General features: G+C 31.6%; 1 protein-coding gene across 1 annotated transcript; it reads right to left on the minus strand.

Annotated features, from left to right (window-relative positions):
- Positions 1-1,858: 1,858 nt before the first annotated feature.
- On the minus strand, positions 1,859-18,442 carry LOC148597598 (uncharacterized). Its single transcript, XM_088563227.1, has 6 exons — positions 18,387-18,442; positions 13,040-13,182; positions 11,433-11,502; positions 9,524-9,559; positions 4,201-5,811; positions 1,859-4,122 (listed from the first exon to the last, which is right to left on the minus strand). The coding sequence occupies exons 3-6, from the start codon at positions 11,476-11,478 to the stop codon at positions 2,828-2,830; spliced, it is 2,988 nt and encodes a 995-aa protein (XP_088419353.1). The 5' UTR covers positions 11,479-11,502; positions 13,040-13,182; positions 18,387-18,442; the 3' UTR covers positions 1,859-2,827.
- Positions 18,443-20,371: the final 1,929 nt, after the last annotated feature.

Below are 20,371 nucleotides of genomic sequence, written 5' to 3' on the forward strand. Positions count from 1 at the left end.
TTACCCAAACATTTCGCATGGCGCTTGCATTTTTGCTCATTTGAGTATAATGACACGTCGTCAAAATCAATAAAGAGCCGAAATATTATTATAAGAGAGTTAAGTATGGACTAACGCAAATCATAAAAGAGACATTGTGTTGCTTAATTACATTGTGCTCTAACAAAACTCCAAAATAAATGACTGTTATCAATTTTAAACTTTTATTTGGATCTGATGATATAGTTACAGAGAACAAAAACTATCTGTCTTTATTCTTTAGACTCATACACAGGATCAGTTTCAGAAAGAATCACGTTAACTTGGCATCATCAGCCCCTTTCATCGAAGTCAAAAGAAGTAAAACTGAAATAAACTGGACTATAACGGGCAGACAAAATGAGCAGTAATTGTTGCTTTAGAGGACACGCCGTTAGATATCTTTGTAGAATCCGTATACCCTAAACTTTTCATGGTTTCAACACCTGGGTTCATTTCATACATTCCTGGTAAGCTTTCGTAGCATAAATAAATTGTTTTTAGAGGAAGTCCTCATAAATGAAGTCAATGCGAATTATACTTTTGACCACAAAGCACTTAGAGTCCGATTTCACTCTGACAGGTAGTACACTTGTAATACCAAGTTTAATATACAGCAAGGATCTTTTACACTTCGTATCTTCAAGGATGCTTACCCTACCGGTGCACCTGGTCCATGCTCCCAGTTTTTAGTGGAGTCGGAGTTGCTCATTTTCTTTTGTTACTTTGTATGTATGATTTTAGTTACTCTTATGTTCTTTGTTGTGTATGTCTGTTTTCCTTGTCTGGTCTTTGTCCCTGGATTACATTCTTTTGATTACCGCCATAACCTTGGTTCACTTGATTACTCTTTCAACATCATTGAATGTTTGTTGCTCGCTTTTAAAGTTCTGTTAAGCTATGGAGTGCATTTTACTTGTTCCTAATTATTATAACTGTCACGTGGGTATTCTCTCAAAGTTCAAGTTGACGTTTTAATGAATAATCATGGGAACAAATATTAAAGTAGTAATCAAAAGAATCCAGGGGCAAAGACCAGGATGTTGGTCAGACGGTTATGGTATTACATGCATTTTTGCAGACGGATTTTGTGATTCATGTCAAAGACAGTCAGGTATTTTATTGACGTGCTAGATAAGCATTCGTTGAATGAAATGTTGCAACACTTGTGCGTTAGATAAACATATGAGGTAACCATTTGAACTGATGTGACTTTGGTGTATTAGTCAAATGTGGTGACCTGTCGATCTCTTTTCACTTAGATGAATTACGTGATCCACATTGGCGCATTAGATAGAAATTTTAGGTGACTCTGATCTGTTGTGACTTTGGAAAATAAAGTGATCCTCGCTTTGACACTTTATCACACTAGTGTATAAGATAGACATATGAAGTGATCATTTGATCTGTAGTGACTGATACACAAGACAAATGGGATCATCCTAAAACATGCTCTGACGAATATGTCCTTAGCGTCTGTATGGTGTACAGATGGTGCAGACAAATAACAAAACATCTCTACATATTTGTGTTCACTTTAAGATGTATTTAACAGACGGACATACAGGTGTATATAACAGGTCAATTGGACACTGCATATCAACCCCTAAAGCTCTGGTCTCTTGTATATATATGTTGTACGGATTGAATAGACAAATAACGAAACAACTTTGCATATCCGGGTTCACTTTTACATACATTTAACAGACAGACAGACAGGTGTATATAACAGGTCAATCAGACAGTGCATATCAACCCCTAGAGCTCTGGTCCTTTGTGTAGTGTACTGATTGAAGTGCCTTGAAAAAGGCAGTTAAGTATGTTCAATATAAAAATCATGCAATTTCAAAAATAATTTATGTAAATATTTTGAACACAGCTATTTAGGTTTGAAAACCAGTAAATAAAGTATACAAATATTTCATATAAAATTTGTACATCCAAGTAACACTTTAATTACTAGGCTGTTAACAAAGACCTCTACATGGTTTTTTTAAATAGAGCAATACTTTAAAGTGAATGTGCTGATGATAAATAAAAGAACTCAATTAGTTAATGACATTTGAATTATAAAAAAAAAAAACAAATTATTTGGAGAACAAATATTGATCAATGTACTTGTGTAGAAATTTAATTATAAAATTAAGGAAAAAAAAGTAAAAGTGAAATCATAACTTTATTTAAAACCATCACAGAAATTACAAAATACATGAAAACTTTAAACAATAAATCACCAACAAATAGAGCAATACTTTAAAGTGAATGCACTGAAAAAAGAACTCAATTAGTTGGTGACATTTTATATTGAACTATCACAGAAATTACAAGTACATGCATTAAAAACTAAAACAACTAAAACAGAACAATAAATCACCTACAGTGTACATTACAGAGAGTTATTTACAATAAAAAAGTTTGATAATGAAATAAATATAAATTAAAACAGAATTATAAATCACCTACAGTGTACATTACAAAGAGCTATTTACAGAAAATTTAAAAAATACAACTTTTTTCATCAAATCTTAAAAACATTTACATTTTCTGTTTCAGTCAATGCACAGAGTAAAACAAGACCCCACAAGTGATGTCAAATATCAGATATAAAAATATTACACCAACACGAAAAAAATCTATTTTCCTAATTCGAAACACTGAGTTGAATAAAACAAGATCCCCCAAGTGATGTCAAATACTTAGAATTAAAAAGATATTTAGTTTCTGGTGAAAAACAATATGTATAATTTATAGAGATCTGACTAATAGTCATCAATATTTTATGTGACTCTTTAAAAGGTTTCTGAGAGTTTCATTGTATGTTACTTCTAAAGGTGTTCGACCCCAACACTTGTGTTGGATCAGCATTTCTATCTAACAACAATTGTACAATATCGGTATGACCTTCATTATGCACATAATGCAATAAATCTTTATGTTCATTCATTACTTTCTGAATATTTCCACCTTTAGTTTTTAACATTTTTACAATATTAAGATGACCATTAAGACATGTAAAATACAAAGCATCCTGAATGTCAGCACCTTCAGTTATTAACAGTTTTACAATACCAGTATGACCACTCCTACACACATGATACAATAAATCTTTATGTTCATTCATTACTTCCTGAATATTTCCACCTTTAGTTATTAACAGTTTTACAATATTAAGATGACCAAAAAGACATGTATAATACAAAGTTTTCTGAATGTCAGCACCTTCAGTTATTAACAGCTCTATAACATCAGTATAACCTTCCTTACACACATCAGACAAAAAATCTTTATGTTCATTCATTACTTCCTGAATATTTCCACCTTTAGTTATTAACAGTTTTACAATATTAAGATGACCATAAAGACATGTATAATACAAAGCATCCTGAATGTCAGCACCTTTAGTTATTAACAGTTCTACAATATCAGTATAACCTTCCTTACACACATGATACAATAAATCTTTATGTTCATTCATTACTTCCTGAATATTTCCACCTTTAGATATTAACAGTTTTACAATATTAAGATGACCATAAAGACATGTATAATACAAAGTTTTCTGAATGTCAGCACCTTCAGTTATTAACAGTTCTACAATATCAGTATGATCTTCTTTACACAAATGATTCAATAAATCTTTATGTTCATTCATTACTTCCTGAATATTTCCACCTTTAGTTATTAACAGTTTTACAATATTAAGATGACCATAAAGACATGTATAATACAAAGCATCCTGAATGTCAGCACCTTCAGTTATTAACAGTTTTACAATATCAGTATGACCTCTGCAACACACATGATACAATAAATTTTTATGTTCATTCATTACTTCCTGAATATTTCCACCTTTAGTTATTAACAGTTTTACAATATTACGATGACCATAAAGACATGTATAATACAAAGCTTTCTGAATGTCAGCACCTTTAGTTATTAACAGTTTTACAATATTAAGATGACCATAAAGACATGTATAATACAAAGCATCCTGAATGTCAGCACCTTCAGTTATTAACAGTTCTACAATATCAGTATGATCTTCTTTACACAAATGATACAATAAATCTTTATGTTCATTCATTACTTCCTGAATATTTCCACCTTTAGTTATTAACAGTTTTAAAATATTAAGATAACCATAAAGACATGTATAATACAAAACATTCTGAATGTCGGCACCTTCAGTTATTAACAGTTCTATAATATCAGTATGACCTCTCCTACACACATCAGACAATAAATCTTTATGTTCATTCATTACTTCCTGAATATTTCCACCTTTAGTTATTAACAGTTTTACAATATTAAGATGACCATTTATACAACTATAGTATAAACATGAATTATTATCACTATCTTTTTTGTTTAAATTACATTCTATAGAAATGAGATATTTAACCAATGAACAAAAACCGATTTTTGATGCTTCAATCAGTGGTGTAGTAATAAAATCATAGGGGAACATGAATGCATTGTCTTTGATTACACTTTTCATACATTTATCATCTAATTCAAGAAATAATGTTTTACATGTTTCTTTGTTCTGTTCTATGTATCTCATCACTTTGTCTTGATAACTTTGTTCTTTTAACTGTTGGTTGCAAAATAAGATAATCCCATCTTGTTCTTTGAGATCTTTGAATATTCTGTCAAAGTAAAGGTGTTCATCTTCTTTTGATAAATACAAATATGAATCATCTTGTTCTGGATCTTGACCTGGAAAAACACTTTTAAATCTGAATTTTTCAGCTATGAATGATGAAGATGAATATGTAATGAAAAGTTCTGAAAGTTGACGACCACAAATTACAGCAACCATATCATACAGTTTATCATGGGCTATTGTGTACACTGATCCTGTTTTCTTGACATAAGTTCCATCAAGACGTTTATATGTATTACTTAACTGCTTTTTATCCATCTCAATGCCAAGATTTATTTTGAAATTAGTTACTATGTCAGTAACTTTCTGTCTCATATTTTCTGGTATTCTTCTAGGATTTATATATGTTTCATCAAATCCATCACTGAACAGTACACATAGAATTAAAGCACAGAACTCAATTTCATTGGTTTCTATCCTGATCTTTATATCATTCATAATACCTTTGATGGGAGATTTGAAAATTTCAGTAACTTCCTTGACTGTTTTTTCTTTTGACATCTTACAAAGTAAAGGAAAATAAGGATACTTGTCCAACATTTTACCTAATTTCCTTATATCATTCTCAGAAAGATTTGTGTATTTTCTAATCATTTTAAGTCTTTCATAATGAGTCAGTTGATGCTCTTTTGATTCTAGATCACATGAGTGTTCAGTTAATATCTTCAAAGACTTAAATTGTGTATCCTTGAATATGTGTAGACGGCATGAGACAAGAATTTTCATGTGTCCATGTTTTAGTTCTTTAGCTTCTTGTTTATCTGTCCTGACTGGATGAAGAAGTTGTTTAATCTCATCTGCCTTGTCATACCATGTCTGCAAGTCTTGTTTGTTAATAAAGTTCTTCCCACAGATATCATCTACTACAAAAACCTGATTCTTCTTAATATCTCGGTTTTGTATGATATCTGAAGGACGTGATATAAATGTAATGATATCATATCCCTTCTTTTCATTTAATTCTAGCGCCACATGGTGTATTATCGAAGACTTCCCAGACCCAGAACTTCCAGTAACTACAACAACATCTTCCTTTTCGATCAATTTGGCCACATATTCTGTTGCCCTGGTAATCGTAAACATTGCTTCCTCTTTTTCCCATCCTTCTATATTCATTTTGTGTTTTTCTGAAATCAGATTTAACATTTCAATAATTTTCATTTAATCATTTAGATAATTTACATGTTAATTCCTCAATATTATTAGATTGTCCAATATTATTTGAACGAGATGAGCAGCGAGTTTAATACATAAGTTTTATAAGCACTGCAAAGTTTCCTTTTGTGACCATATTTTCATGGAGTGCTACATGACATCACGCATGTTGTACTGCTTTACGATAATTTTCATTTCATTCTCACTTGACTGGTGTTAAGGGATTTTATTTTGTCTGTTGGAATACATAAAACTAAACAAATCTTACCAATTCCCAACATACAATCTTAGTGACATAAATAGTATTTCCTAACAAATGTAAACTGCAGTTATTTAGTTCCATTCAGGTTTTGATTACGTTCTACTTTTCTAAATCTTTGAATTGTCAGTCAAATGAACTGTTGTTGCTGTATGTTTTTGTCTGTCAGAATTACTGTTGTTGGTGTCAGCTGTTGTCTGTCACAATTACTGTCGATTGTGTTAGCTGTTGTCTATCATAATTTTTGACGTCACATATGTTGTACTGCTTAACGATAATGTTCATTCTCACTTGACTGGCGTAAGGGATTTCAAACAAAATAATGATAATGATATATATAATGATTCAAAATTATATTTTATTTATTTATTAGTCCCATTCAGGTTTTGATTACGTTCTATTTTCTAAATTTTCTTTAAAATCTTTAAATGTTTGAAATTTCTATTTACAATACCATAATTACTTTTGTCTGCGTTAGTTTTTGTCTGTGATAATTACTGTTGTAAGTGTCAGTTTTTGCCTGTAATTAATGACTGTTGTCGGCACTACTTCATGTCTGTCACAATAACTTTTGATGTTTTAACTGCTGTCTGTCATTATTACTGTTGTTGGTCTAAGTTGTTGACTGTCAAAATTACTGTTGTCAGTGTTAGTTATTGTCTGTCATAATAATTTTTGATTATGTCAGTTGTTGTCTGTCACAACTACTGTTGTTGGTGTAAGTTATTACTTGTCATAATTACTGTTGTTGGTCTAAGTTGTTGACTGTCAAAATTACTGTTGTCAGTGTTAGTTATTGTCTGTCATAATAATTTTTGATTATGTCAGTTGTTGTCTGTCACAACTACTGTTTTTGGTGTAAGTTATTACTTGTCATAATTACTGTTGTTGGTCTAAGTTGTTGACTGTCAAAATTACTGTTGTCAGTGTTAGTTATTGTCTGTTATAATAATTTTTGATTATGTCAGTTGTTGTCTGTCACAACTACTGTTGTTGGTGTAAGTTATTACTTGTCATAATTAATGTTGTTGGTCTAAGTTGTTGACTGGTAGTGTTAGCTGCTGTCTGTCAAAATTACTTTTGGTGTCAGTTGTTGTTTGTCATTATTACTGCTGTTGAAAGTTGCAGTCAAAGTTACTGTTGATAGTGTTGGTTGTTCTCTGACATTATTACTGTTGGTGGTATTAGTTGCTGTCTGTCATAATTACCGTTGTTGGTGTCAGTTGTTGTCTGTCATTATTACTGCTGTTGAAAGTTGCTGTCACAATTACTGTTGATAGTGTTAGTTGTTGTCTGACATTATTACTGTTGAAAAAGTTAATTTTTATCAGTCATAATTACAGTAATTGGTGCTATTTGTTGCCTGTTACAATAACAGTTGTTGTTGCGCTATTTGTTGCCCGTCACAATAACTGTTGATGGGGTTAGTTGTTGTATGTTTGTATTATTGTTGTTGAAATGAGTGGTTGTTTGACAAAAAAAACTGTTGATTGTTTTAGTTTGTGGTCTGTCATAATGACTGTTGATGGTGAAAGTTGTTGTCTGCCTTCAATATTGTTGTTGGTGTTAGTTGTCTGTCATAATTACTGTTGCTGGTGAAAGTTTTTGTCCGTCTTTAATATTGCTTTTGGTGTAAGTTGTTGTCCATCTTCAATAGTGCTGTTGGTGGAAATTGTTGTCCATCATAATTACTGATGGTTGTGTGATTTGTTGTCTGTCATAATTACTGTTGTTGGTAAAATTTGTTGTCCGTCTTAAATACTGCTGTTGGTGTTAGTTTTTGTCTGTCAAAATAACTGTTGGTTGTGTGATTTGTTCGCTGTCATTATAACTGTTGAGGATGAAAGTTGTTATCTGTCTTCAATATTGTTGTTGGTGTTAGTTGTCTGTCATAATTACTGTTGTTGGTGAAAGTTTTTGTCCGTCTTTAATACTGTTTTTGGTGTAAGTTGTTGTCCATCTTCAATAGTGCTGTTGGTGTTAGTTGTTGTCTGTCATAATTTACGTTGTTGGAAATTGCTGTCCGTCAAAGTAACTGTTGGTGATTTAATGTTTGTCTGTCATAATTACTGTTGCTGGCATTAGTTGTTGTCTGTCATAATAACTGTTGTTGGTGAAAGTTGTTGACTGTCAAAATTATTGATGTTGACTGTCAGAAAAAGAGTTGATGGTGTTGGTTGTTGCCTTTCATTATTACAGTTGCTGTCTGTCACAATTACAATTGTTGGTGTCAGTTGTTGTCTGTCATAACAACTACTGTTGTAAGTTTATGTCACAAAATCTGTTGATAGTGTTAGTTGTTGTCTGACATACATGTAATTACTTTTGAAAGTATTAGCTGTTATCTTTCCTTAATGTTGACAGTCATAATAGCTGTTGTTGGTGCAAGTCGTTTTCATTTATTTTTACTGTTGGAAGTGTTACTTGTTGTCAATTAAAATTACTTTTGACATGGTTAGTTGTTGTTTGGCATATTACTGTTGATGGTGCAAGTTGTTGTCTGCCATATTACTGTTGATGGTGTTAGTTGATGTCAGTCATTATTAGTTGTTGAACTTGGTTGATGTCAGTCATAATTACTGTGGATAGTTTAATTGTGTAAGTTGTTGACTGTCATATTTAATGTTAGTAACATTTGTCTTTAATGCTGTTGTTGGTGGTATTTGTCTGTCATAATTACTGTTGTCAGTGTAAGGTATTACATGTCATAAAAGTTGGCAGTGTTAGCTGTAGTATGCCATAATTACTGATGTTGTTAGTTTCTGTCACAATTACTGTTGATAGTGTTAGTTGTTGTCTGTCACAATTACTGTTGGTAGTGTATGTTGTCTGTCATAATGCCTGCTGTTGTAAGTTGTTGTCTGTCATAATATCTGTTGATAGAGCAAGTTGTTGTCTGTCATAATTACTGTTGTTGGTGGAAGTAGTTGTCTGTCATAATTGTTATCTTAAATATGTCTGTCATCTTTACTGTTGTTGATCTTTGGCACCAGCACTGTCTTTGTTATTTCTATTTTTATATTTGTCTTAATTATGTTGAATGAATTGTCTGATGTAGTTTTCTTTTTTGTATCTTTATTTTGTTGTTTTTGGTGTTTATCTTTTACAGTCCTTTTTTGTCAGTCATTTCCTCCGTTGTGAGTCCTGTTGTTTTTTTTTTATTTTGTTGTTTTTTCAGTTTATTCATGATTCTCCTTTTTTGTCATTTCCTCTGTTGTCTGTCAGTCTGTCATTATTTATGTTGTTTTCTTAGATATTTATCTATTCATATTTATTCTTTTTTGTCTGTCATTTCTTCTATTGTATGTCAGTCTGTGGTTGTTTATTTGGTTGTCTTTTGATTTTTAAATATGATTCTCCTTTGGTTTTGTCTGTCATTTCTTCTGTTGTATTATTGGATCGATAAAGCAATATTATTTACCTACCTCTCATATTCCAGTGTAAAATTTGTTCTTGTTCGTCTGGAAAGTAAATGATTCATTTAAGTAATAACATGTACATCTTCCCTATATCTTAGTAAAATTCATATACAAATATCATGTTTATCTGGAATTTTAAATTTCAAAAAGGTTTGCAATGTGTTTTTGTTTTTTTTTTAATTCCTTAAGCTCATACTTAAGGAACAATCATATCAACTTTCACTGACTTCCATTAAGTAATTTCGGAGGAGAAAATACTAGACAGGAATAGCATTAAGAAAAGTGAAAAATGTCGAAAAAGGTCAATAACTCCAAAAATGGCTAAACAGAATAACATAAATATTTGACCACAGATAGATCTCATCCTGCTGAACACTTTTGTCCTATGTCAGAATTTGGATAAACCTAACAGTATTGTAGATATATGGAAACAACTTTAGTCAAGGTGAGTCAATAATACAGTTTTTTTGTTTTTTTTTGCTATTCCCCTTTTTTCCTTTTGTATTGTTTGTTGGTTTGGAAAACGAGTCTAGTGAATATTTGAACAAAGATAACTGAAAACTTTACAAAATATTTTACTAGGATTTGTCATAGATTACATTTTGAACAGTTGGGCCAAGTACGACGGACACACCATTCAAATTTAACAGAGTGCAATCAAATGTTTACAAGGTTTTCATTAGAATGAAAGTGGTCATAGAACTTTAAAATGTACGGACCATACAGACATACGAAATAAGCAATTTATATTGAGCTGATAAGAATGTTGGATGTGCTATCAGGCCATAAAAAAAGCTAAACAGCTTTGGACTAGTAGTTAAAGGAAAGCACTGTAATAGTTAGAACACATTGAAATGGTCAACTGTAATTACAAATTAGCTTACAGATCACTTTAGTCCTAATATTTCAAATTTTCATTTTGACAGTTGGCAGAAATTTTAATAATACTTCATCATCAATTAAAAGAATGAATCGATTGACATGTACATTCTTAATATCACCAGATACAGATATCTATATCATTCCTCTTTCACTGGACCATCAACAATCAGCACAATGGGTGCCTTACAAGAAGCAGATCACCTAGGATTAATGCAATTCATGCTGTTTGTTTTGTCTGTATGTACTGTTTCAGTCACTCTGTATAGTACTATTAATTCTACATATTTTACCATTGTAGTGTTCTAGACAATGTGTTACCCTTATTTATACCGTGGGCATTGCTAATCTTCCTAAATATCTTTATTTATTAAAGTAAAACAATTTGGCCCCATGATACATGTATTACAGCCAATTATCTTACCTTGTCTTTTATATAATATCTCAATAGATTCTTCTGAACAAGTTAGTCCTATGATACATGTATTACAGCCTATTATCTTACCATATCTTTTATATAATATCTCAATAGATTCTTTTCAACAAGTTGGACCTATCATGCATGTATTACATCCTATTACAACAGGGTTATGTTGCTACAAGATTGAAGTCATCACTACAGAAGTTTTATGGTCGTCATCATGAACTCGTGGATCGTTATGGTGTATCCATCTGCACCATGAAAACTGATTTATTCAACGGGTCATAGTTTTCCTTTCCTCGTTTGTCTACCCCAGACTTGACTTTTTATGAACAACTCGGCTGGTGTTTCTAGAAAAGCAGAGGACGCTTACCCTAACGGTGCACCTGGTCCATGCTCCCAGTTTTTAGTGGAGTCGGAGTTGCTCATTTACTTTTGTTACTTTGTATGTATGATTTGAGTTACTTTATGTTCTTTATTGTGTATGTCTGTTTTCCATGTCTGGTCTTTGTCCCTGGATTACATTCTTTTGATTACTGCTATAACCTTGGTTCCCTTGATTACTCTTTGAACAAGTTGGTCCTATGATACATGTATTACAGCCTATCATCTTACCTTGTCTTTTATATAATATCTCAATAGATTCTTTTGCGTCTTTCATTTCTGCATTTACTTTTTGACAGAACTAAAAATACGAAATAAAGATCAAATAATTATGTTAATTTACTGACATTGTTCTGTCTACATACTACAGTCAAACTTTCATACCTAACATCCAGTCTATATTCTCAGTAAATCTTTTAACAAGTGTGTTATTGAGACTTCTGTAACAAAACCTTCCCACAACTTTATATGAAACGATCCTGAACCTTTCAAACAAATATGGACACGCCTTTCAAGCTTTAATGCAGCATTGAATTTTGACTGTAATAAGACACTCCGTTTTTGGATCTTCAAAATACTTGTTTTTAACAAGTATTTCTGAATTGGCTCAATTCAGTATTTGGCTGATTTTGGCCCATACTTCTTAATTGCAGCCAAAAAATCAATATCAGTGTTCTTTTTGTGGGAAGGCAAGGAGTCTCATTTAATTTCCCTCACGTTAGTTTTTGTTTAAACATCAGGAAAATAAAATGTTTTTTTCTAGCCCATAATTCCTAATAGTTTCAAGTCACAACCCTCGTGATTATTCACTGCCTTCTTTTGACGGTATGGCACCTTGTGATACAATTTCAGAGAGATCTAGTTATTGATAGTAAAATTACTGTCCAAAAATCTGGAAAATGACAGCTACTTGTCCCTTTTTCACCCCACATTCATGAACAGTTCAAATTCAAACTAAATAAAAGAACAGCGTTCCAATGTCCCCCGCGAAAAAAAAAGAGGACAACTTTAAATTCACTGAAATTTTTCAAGTCCAAGGGCCATAACTTCCATAAAAATTAATCAACCATAACCACAGTCGACTTAATCTGTCACTTTTCTTAGTAAAACTACATGCAAAATATGAAACCAATTGGTAAAAACATTACAAAAAAAGTGCGGAAAACTGTAAATTCACTGAAATTTTCTAAATCCAAGGGTCATAACTTCCATAAAAATCATTCAACCGTAACCAAAGTACAACAGTATCTGTAACTCTTCATAATAAGGCCATATACCAAAAATAAACTTATAAACTTTATTAAATAAAGCATAACAAAAAAAGTGCGGAAAACGCAGACGGACAGATGCCCGACATTTCCATGTCCGGTGCGACACGTCGTGGGGGACAAAAATGTTCCCAAGTATCCTTTTGCCATAAAGAATATTGTGAAAAAGTATTATAGAGATATATATGCATACACTGAAGTTATATTTTAAAAATCAATGGACCCCTAATTAAAATAAAAAGTTGGACCAAAATAAAACACCACATTTTGTTTTATGGTCTTGAACCTTATAACGATCAAGAAAACAAAGAGTCCACTGATAACACATACTATTGAATAAGACAAAACTTGATACAATAAAATCCTCATCTGTTGATTCCATTACTTTTGTGCAGGGACTAAGCTTTGACCCGTACAACCCTAATCTGTAGCCTCAGCTACATTTGTACAAGGATTGAGCTTGCATCAAAATCCTACTTGTTTTAACTAAACATGAATTAATTTGTAATGTGTTCTTATATTTTCCAACAGTACAATTCTCTCTGAATAATCTGTTAGTATCTTGTCTACCTCAGATAGTTCCTTTTGTATCTTTATAATAAATTCAGAAATCTCTGCCAGCAGTTTAGAATGATTATTAAGATCTTGTACTTGTTTCCTTCTTTCTGCTAAACATACAAATTCAGGAGCAGTTCCTTCGATAAACTTTTTACCTAGAAAAATACAAATTAATATGGTGAGTATCATGTAAATCTTGGTCTCCTTGGTTTCTCTTTTAAAAACATGAATATAATAACAACACTTGAAAAATCTGCAACATCATACAAACAAAATACATGAGTTATTACATGTAATTATTTCTATATGTAATTAGAACTGTGTGTAAGCCTACTGAGAAATACTCAAGCTGGTGTAAAACATTCAGTTTTATTATCTCCCTTTAAAATTGTCTTGCACATCTTCATTTGTTACCCAAACATTGTATAAAGATGGACACACAGACAAGGTGATTCCTATATATTCCATAAAACTTTGATTGCTTTATACTTAACACAAACCATGGCAACCAAATGCCTTGACATTGACCTGTTATCTTTAACAGCAGTACTGTATTTCATATTTAACGTGTGATTACAATATATCGAAGGCCAAAAATAAAATATTCTTTGTTTCGCAAATCCTGTCCGACCCGAAAAAATTGTCGCAACCCAATTAATTTTATTGCCGATTTTGAGTAGAAATTATTTTTGTAGTTGTTAAAATATCCATGCTGTGGTGCTCCTATGAAATGGAGGAGTCAAATACAATAGAAGGGGATGCTGCTCTTTAAAGCGTCTTTGTTATCGATATAGATGATACACTTTTTCAGGTCTTTACCATATCCCCTAGATTGTTAGTAAATTTAAATAAACGTATAGATACCATTCTGATTCTGTCGTTTTTTTGTTGTCGTTTATTCGGCTGGAAACTTTAAGAAACACTTGTTAACAATGGCGGAGATTTTCGAAGATGGAAATATTTGAACAAGACCATCCCATACTAGTCTCGTAAAGGCAGACAGCTCATACTTCTCCCCTGGTAGTGAGTGGTAAGGGTTTATTTTGTGTACTGTCCCGGGCATTTATTATCTCTCATGCATGATGAGTAGGACTGTTTAATTTTTCAAATCTTGATAAACTTGTATGGTTAGGGTCTAAAATGTGTAACCCGTACCCGTATCCGTACCAACTTAATTCCCGTACCCAAATATTGTTTCGCTAAAATATTCATTCTTACGCCACAGTATGTTTATAATTGAAAATGCCATGAGATGTGGAAAGTCTGTTTCAATGCATTTCTAATCAAGAACCTGATGTATATTTTTTTTATATTTCTTGTTTGATCGTTTTTGTTATGTCAAAAAGTGTAAAATGTGTAACTGGAAGTTACTGTAAGTTAACTGTACCCAACTATTTATTGACTATTACTCACTTTCCTATCCCAATTTTACGTTTTTTTCTAATAATATTAAAGTGGTTAAAACTGGTTTACACATTTTAGACCTTTTGAAAACAGAAAATCTATTTTTTTTCGAAAATATTTTAAAACTCATTAATTCAAGCCTATCCATCATGTCATTTTGTAAATGTGTACCAACTTTCAGCTAGAAATATCAAATAATAATGAAGAAATTGAAAGAAATTGGCAAAACAGTATTTGGTACATTGAAAAGTTGGTACGGGTAGGGGTTACACATTTTAGACCATACCATCGGTATGATAATTTTTTTTACAACATACTGATAAAACATGTTTCAGATCGCTTGACACTGAGGGCATGCTATGTCATTTGTACTAGGTTTATCATAGTCCATTTTTACACATACATTTTTTAATCATGCATGTGACTTTCAACTTCCCACAAACTAAGGAATTTTATTTGCTTTTATTTTCCATGAACCATGGAATGAATTATCATTCACTGTCCTTTAGTGCATGATACCCTCTTTAACAATCACTTGGTAGCATTTCAAAATAACTGCCATTTTTGGGCAGTATTTGAAAAATTATTTGGATTCCAATTAAATTTGGTACATGTAGGAAAACATATTATCCTGAGTTGAAAGGAGATTTTGAAAAATTGATTGGAGCAGCCATTTTCTGCTGTTATTTTTCTGCTATTTTTTATTTACATTTTGCTCGATTTTCAACAATATTTAGTTTTTGTAATAAACATGGTATCCTGAGTTGAATGATAATGGTGGATAGGTTAATTATAAACATGGTATCATGAGTTGAATGATAATGGTGGATAGGTTAATTATAAACATGGTATCCTGAGTTGAATGATAATGGTGGATAGGTTAATTATAAACATGGTATCCTGAGTTGAATGATAATGGTGGTGGATAGGTTAATTATAAACATGGTATCCTGAGTTGAATGATAATGGTGGTGGATAGGTTAATTATAAACATGGTATCCTGAGTTGAATGATAATGGTGGTGGATAGGTTAATTATAAACATGGTATCATGAGTTGAATGATAATGGTGGATAGGTTAATTATAAATATGGTATCATGAGTTGAATGATAATGGTGGATAGGTTAATTATAAACATGGTATCCTGAGTTGAATGATAATGGTGGTGGATAGGTTAATTATAAACATGGTATCCTGAGTTGAATGATAATGGTGGATAGGTTAATTATAAACATGGTATCCTGAGTTGAATGATAATGGTGGATAGGTTAATTATAAACATGGTGTCCTGAGTTGAATGATAATGGTGGTGGATAGGTTAATTATAAACATGGTATCCTGAGTTGAATGATAATGGTGGTGGATAGGTTAATTATAAACATGGTATCATGAGTTGAATGATAATGGTGGATAGGTTAATTATAAACATGGTATCCTGAGTTGAATGATAATGGCGGTGGATAGGTTAATTATAAACATGGTATCCTGAGTTGAATGATAATGGTGGATAGGTTAATTATAAACATGGTATCCTGAGTTGAATGATAATGGTGGATAGGTTAATTATAAACATGGTATCCTGAGTTGAATGATAATGGTGGTGGATAGGTTAATTATAAACATGGTATCCTGAGTTGAATGATAATGGTGGATAGGTTAATTATAAACAATGATAATGGTGGATAGGTTAATTATAAACAATGATAATGGTGGATAGGTTAATTATAAACAATGATAATGGTGGATAGGTTAATTATAAACAATGATAATGGTGGATAGGTTAATTATAAACAATGATAATGGTGGATAGGTTAATTATAAACAATGATAATGGTGGATAGGTTAATAATAAACAATGATAATGGTGGATAGGTTAATTATAAACAATGATAATGGTGGTGGTGGGTTAATAATAAACAATGATAATGGTGGTGGTGGGTTAATTATAAACAATGATAATGGTGGTGGATAGGTTAATTATAAACAATGATAATGGTGGTGGTGGGTTAATTATAAACAATGATAATGGTGGTGGATAGGTTAATTATAAACAATGATAATGGTGGTGGATAGGTTAATTATAAACAATGATAATGGTGGTGGATAGGTTAATTATAAACAATGATAATGGTGATAGGTTAATTATAAACAATGATAATGGTGGTGGTGGGTTAATAATAAACAATGATAATGGTGGTGGTGGGTTAATTATAAACAATGATAATGGTGGTGGATAGGTTAATTATAAACAATGATAATGGTGGTGGATAGGTTAATTATAAACAATGATAATGGTGGTGGTGGGTTAATTATAAACAATGATAATGGTGGTGGATAGGTTAATTATAAACAATGATAATGGTGGTGGATAGGTTAATTATAAACAATGATAATGGTGGTGGATAGGTTAATTATAAACAATGATAATGGTGGTGGATAGGTTAATTATAAACAATGATAATGGTGGTGGATAGGTTAATTATAAACAATGATAATGGTGGATAGGTTAATTATAAACAATGATAATGGTGGATAGGTTAATTATAAACAATGATAATGGTGGATAGGTTAATTATAAACAATGATAATGGTGGATAGGTTAATTATAAACAATGATAATGGTGGATAGGTTAATTATAAACAATGATAATGGTGGATAGGTTAATTATAAACAATGATAATGGTGGATAGGTTAATTATAAACAATGATAATGGTGGATAGGTTAATAATAAACAATGATAATGGTGGATAGGTTAATTATAAACAATGATAATGGTGGTGGTGGGTTAATAATAAACAATGATAATGGTGGTGGTGGGTTAATTATAAACAATGATAATGGTGGTGGATAGGTTAATTATAAACAATGATAATGGTGGTGGTGGGTTAATTATAAACAATGATAATGGTGGTGGATAGGTTAATTATAAACAATGATAATGGTGGTGGATAGGTTAATTATAAACAATGATAATGGTGGTGGATAGGTTAATTATAAACAATGATAATGGTGGTGGTGGGTTAATTATAAACAATGATAATGGTGGTGGATAGGTTAATTATAAACAATGATAATGGTGGTGGATAGGTTAATTATAAACAATGATAATGGTGGTGGATAGGTTAATTATAAACAATGATAATGGTGGTGGATAGGTTAATTATAAACAATGATAATGGTGGATAGGTTAATTATAAACAATGATAATGGTGGTGGTGGGTTAATTATAAACAATGATAATGGTGGTGGGTGGGTTAATTATAAACAATGATAATGGTGGTGGATAGGTTAATTATAAACAATGATAATGGTGGTGGTGGGTTAATTATAAACAATGATAATGGTGGTGGGTGGGTTAATTATAAACAATGATAATGGTGGTGGATAGGTTAATTATAAACAATGATAATGGTGGTGGATGGGTTAATAATAAACCTTGTTTTACTTCAGTAACTGGTTTTTTTTTAATATTTGTGTAATGCAAGGGGGCCCTTAAAACACATTGTATTGTGTTACCAGTGTGCAGAGACTGCATTATTATTGGAAAAATATCACCGTAGAGAAATCCAATAATATAAATGATTTCAAAATATACATAGAGTTTTATTTGGTAAATCTGACATGAGGAAAATGATAAATTGATACACCATAAAACTTAAAATACTGGCCTATAATACTGGTTTGTAATTTCCTATTTACAAGTACCAAGAAAAAAAAATTTCCAAAAAAATAAAATATTTTACCTACCTACCTACCTATACCTGACCTGTAATGGTCGGGTTTGGGGAAACAAACAATTATTTATTTTTGGCCTAAGTAACTTTTAGTTTTCTAAGTTTTTGGTTTCTCTGTGTCTCCATTGATTTTATTTTACCACTTCAACCTGACCTTGTTTTTTTTTATATATATCCTGTTTAAAGCAAAGGGAAGTAAGTCATACTGTAAAGTCTAACCATTGTGATTCCATTCATTCAGCTCGGAAATGACTCGGTTTTCCTCTAGTCTCGTGAGACCCAAACTCTTGATAAGTTCCTCAATAAGTTTAACACAGTCTTGGTATTTAGTGTCATCCCATTTTGAAAAATCACAGTGTGCCCAGGAGTTCCTTACCTCTGATCTGACCTACAATGTGTAAAATGAGGTTCCCTGTCAAATGCAGTTTAGAATTGACAATTTAACTATACATACAACATTTACAAAGTTCTCTGATGACAACTGAATCGATTGGTGCCAGTCACATCGCAAGTTGAAAAAATCTAGAAAGCATCATATTGAGGCTGCTGTCAATCAAGTTACAAATATTGATGATCACCATAGAACAGTGACAATATTAACAAAGGAATAATATACACTTATCTTTGTATCTTAATATATCCTTGTACTAACAAAAGTTGGTTTACAAATCTCAGTCTCAACATTAACAGATCATCAGTCTTTTAACTTCTATAAAATTTGTTGATTTCAAAATAAGTAGTTTATTTCCTGACTTTCTAAAACTTTTCTTATAAACATTTAAGTAATAATGAAGGCACAAACCTTTTCCGCATATAATTTTCCATTTGTAGGACATACACCAGATTTGATGAGTATTCCTAAAAGAGCTGATGTATCACACCTATCATCAAACGCAGTATATTGAGATGTGTGAGAATCAAGGAACAATTTAGACAAGTCAATAACATTCTTTACACGATAGTCATATCGATCCTGTTGTCTCCCACATTGTATTTTATTGTCATTTATTGTTTCATAATTTAGCCAAATACCATTATGACTTGTTAATTGACTTCCATAAACCTGGTTTTCAATGTTTTTGGTACTTTTCAGTGTCTGCCAGAGCTTATTAAGTGTCGATTCTACATACTTCCTCAAGGCAGGGGAGATAATCATGTGTAAACTTATTCCTATAAGAAGCCACCTTTTCTTATTTTCATCTAAATCACACAGACTTCCTGCAATGACAATATATCAAATATTATTTTCAATACTCCATTGATTACAGCTGAATAAAACTAAAAGGTTTACAGAGAACAGTTAAGCGAAACTTATTTTTTTATGACAAAACATACTAAAGATTTCCAGAGCTGAAGCTCAAAACTAAATTGCAATTCAAACAAAAAATGATAAAATTGCAACCAAAGACAGACAAAAAATCACAAAACAAATGTTCAAATGAAGATATAATGTTAGAGTTAGAGAGGATGTGTGCCACAAAATTATCAAAATGATAATTCCTACGAATATGTTTACTTAATAATCAATGTTTTCAGTTTTTCAAGCACCTTCTTAATCTTGGCTTGTAATTTATAATCAGTTCAAATAGTAAATTAATTCCTGCTTCTTCGAATAATAATAACTAGACATCATTGAGATGGAAGCCATCTCTATGGGCCCTGCTGAGTTAAAACTCCTGTACATCAGACAATCTTAACACATTCAATTAATCATATAAAACTCATTACAATCGAGACACAAACAGTGGTGCAAAAATCAATAGTTAATGTGAAAATCACCAACAATTTTACATGATACATTGTCTTAAGGTTATCTTCCCACCACATGCCATTAATAAGGGTGGGGCCCTTATAAGTTATTATCAAGACATACGAAAGATACACGTTTCTGGCCCCTATTTTTTTCTTGATTTAGTTAAAAAAAATTCAAAAATAATTCCAAGCTTTGGTAATTTGTGTATTGACACCTTGAGGTACGATTTCAAAGGGATCCATTCACATTTACTCAAGTTATTATCTGGAAATTATTGCTTCTGGCCTGCCCCCCAATCGTAAATGGTACAAATTGCTCCAAATTCAATCCCTTCCTTTTGTGGTATGGCATATTGAGGTATAATTTAATAAGAAATAGAGGCAGACAACAATGACTACAACAATAACAGCATACATGTATATTTGTACATGTAATAACATAATACGACCAT

This window comes from Perna viridis, chromosome 15, assembly GCF_037379345.1.
Source record: "Perna viridis isolate PV_CMFRI_1.1 ecotype Kerala chromosome 15, ASM3737934v1, whole genome shotgun sequence".
Classification (NCBI taxonomy): Eukaryota; Metazoa; Mollusca; class Bivalvia; order Mytilida; family Mytilidae; genus Perna; species Perna viridis.

Coding starts and splice junctions, on each gene's coding strand:
- LOC148597598 (XM_088563227.1), bottom strand. CDS start 11,478: ATGAAAGACGCAAAAGAATCTATTGAGATATTATATAAAAGACAAG. Junction 9,560..11,432: donor GATATTATATAAAAGACAAG/GTAAGATGATAG, acceptor TTTACTTTCCAG/ACGAACAAGAACAAATTTTA. Junction 4,123..4,200: donor AGAACTGTTAATAACTGAAG/GTGCCGACATTC, acceptor TAATAACTAAAG/GTGGAAATATTCAGGAAGTA.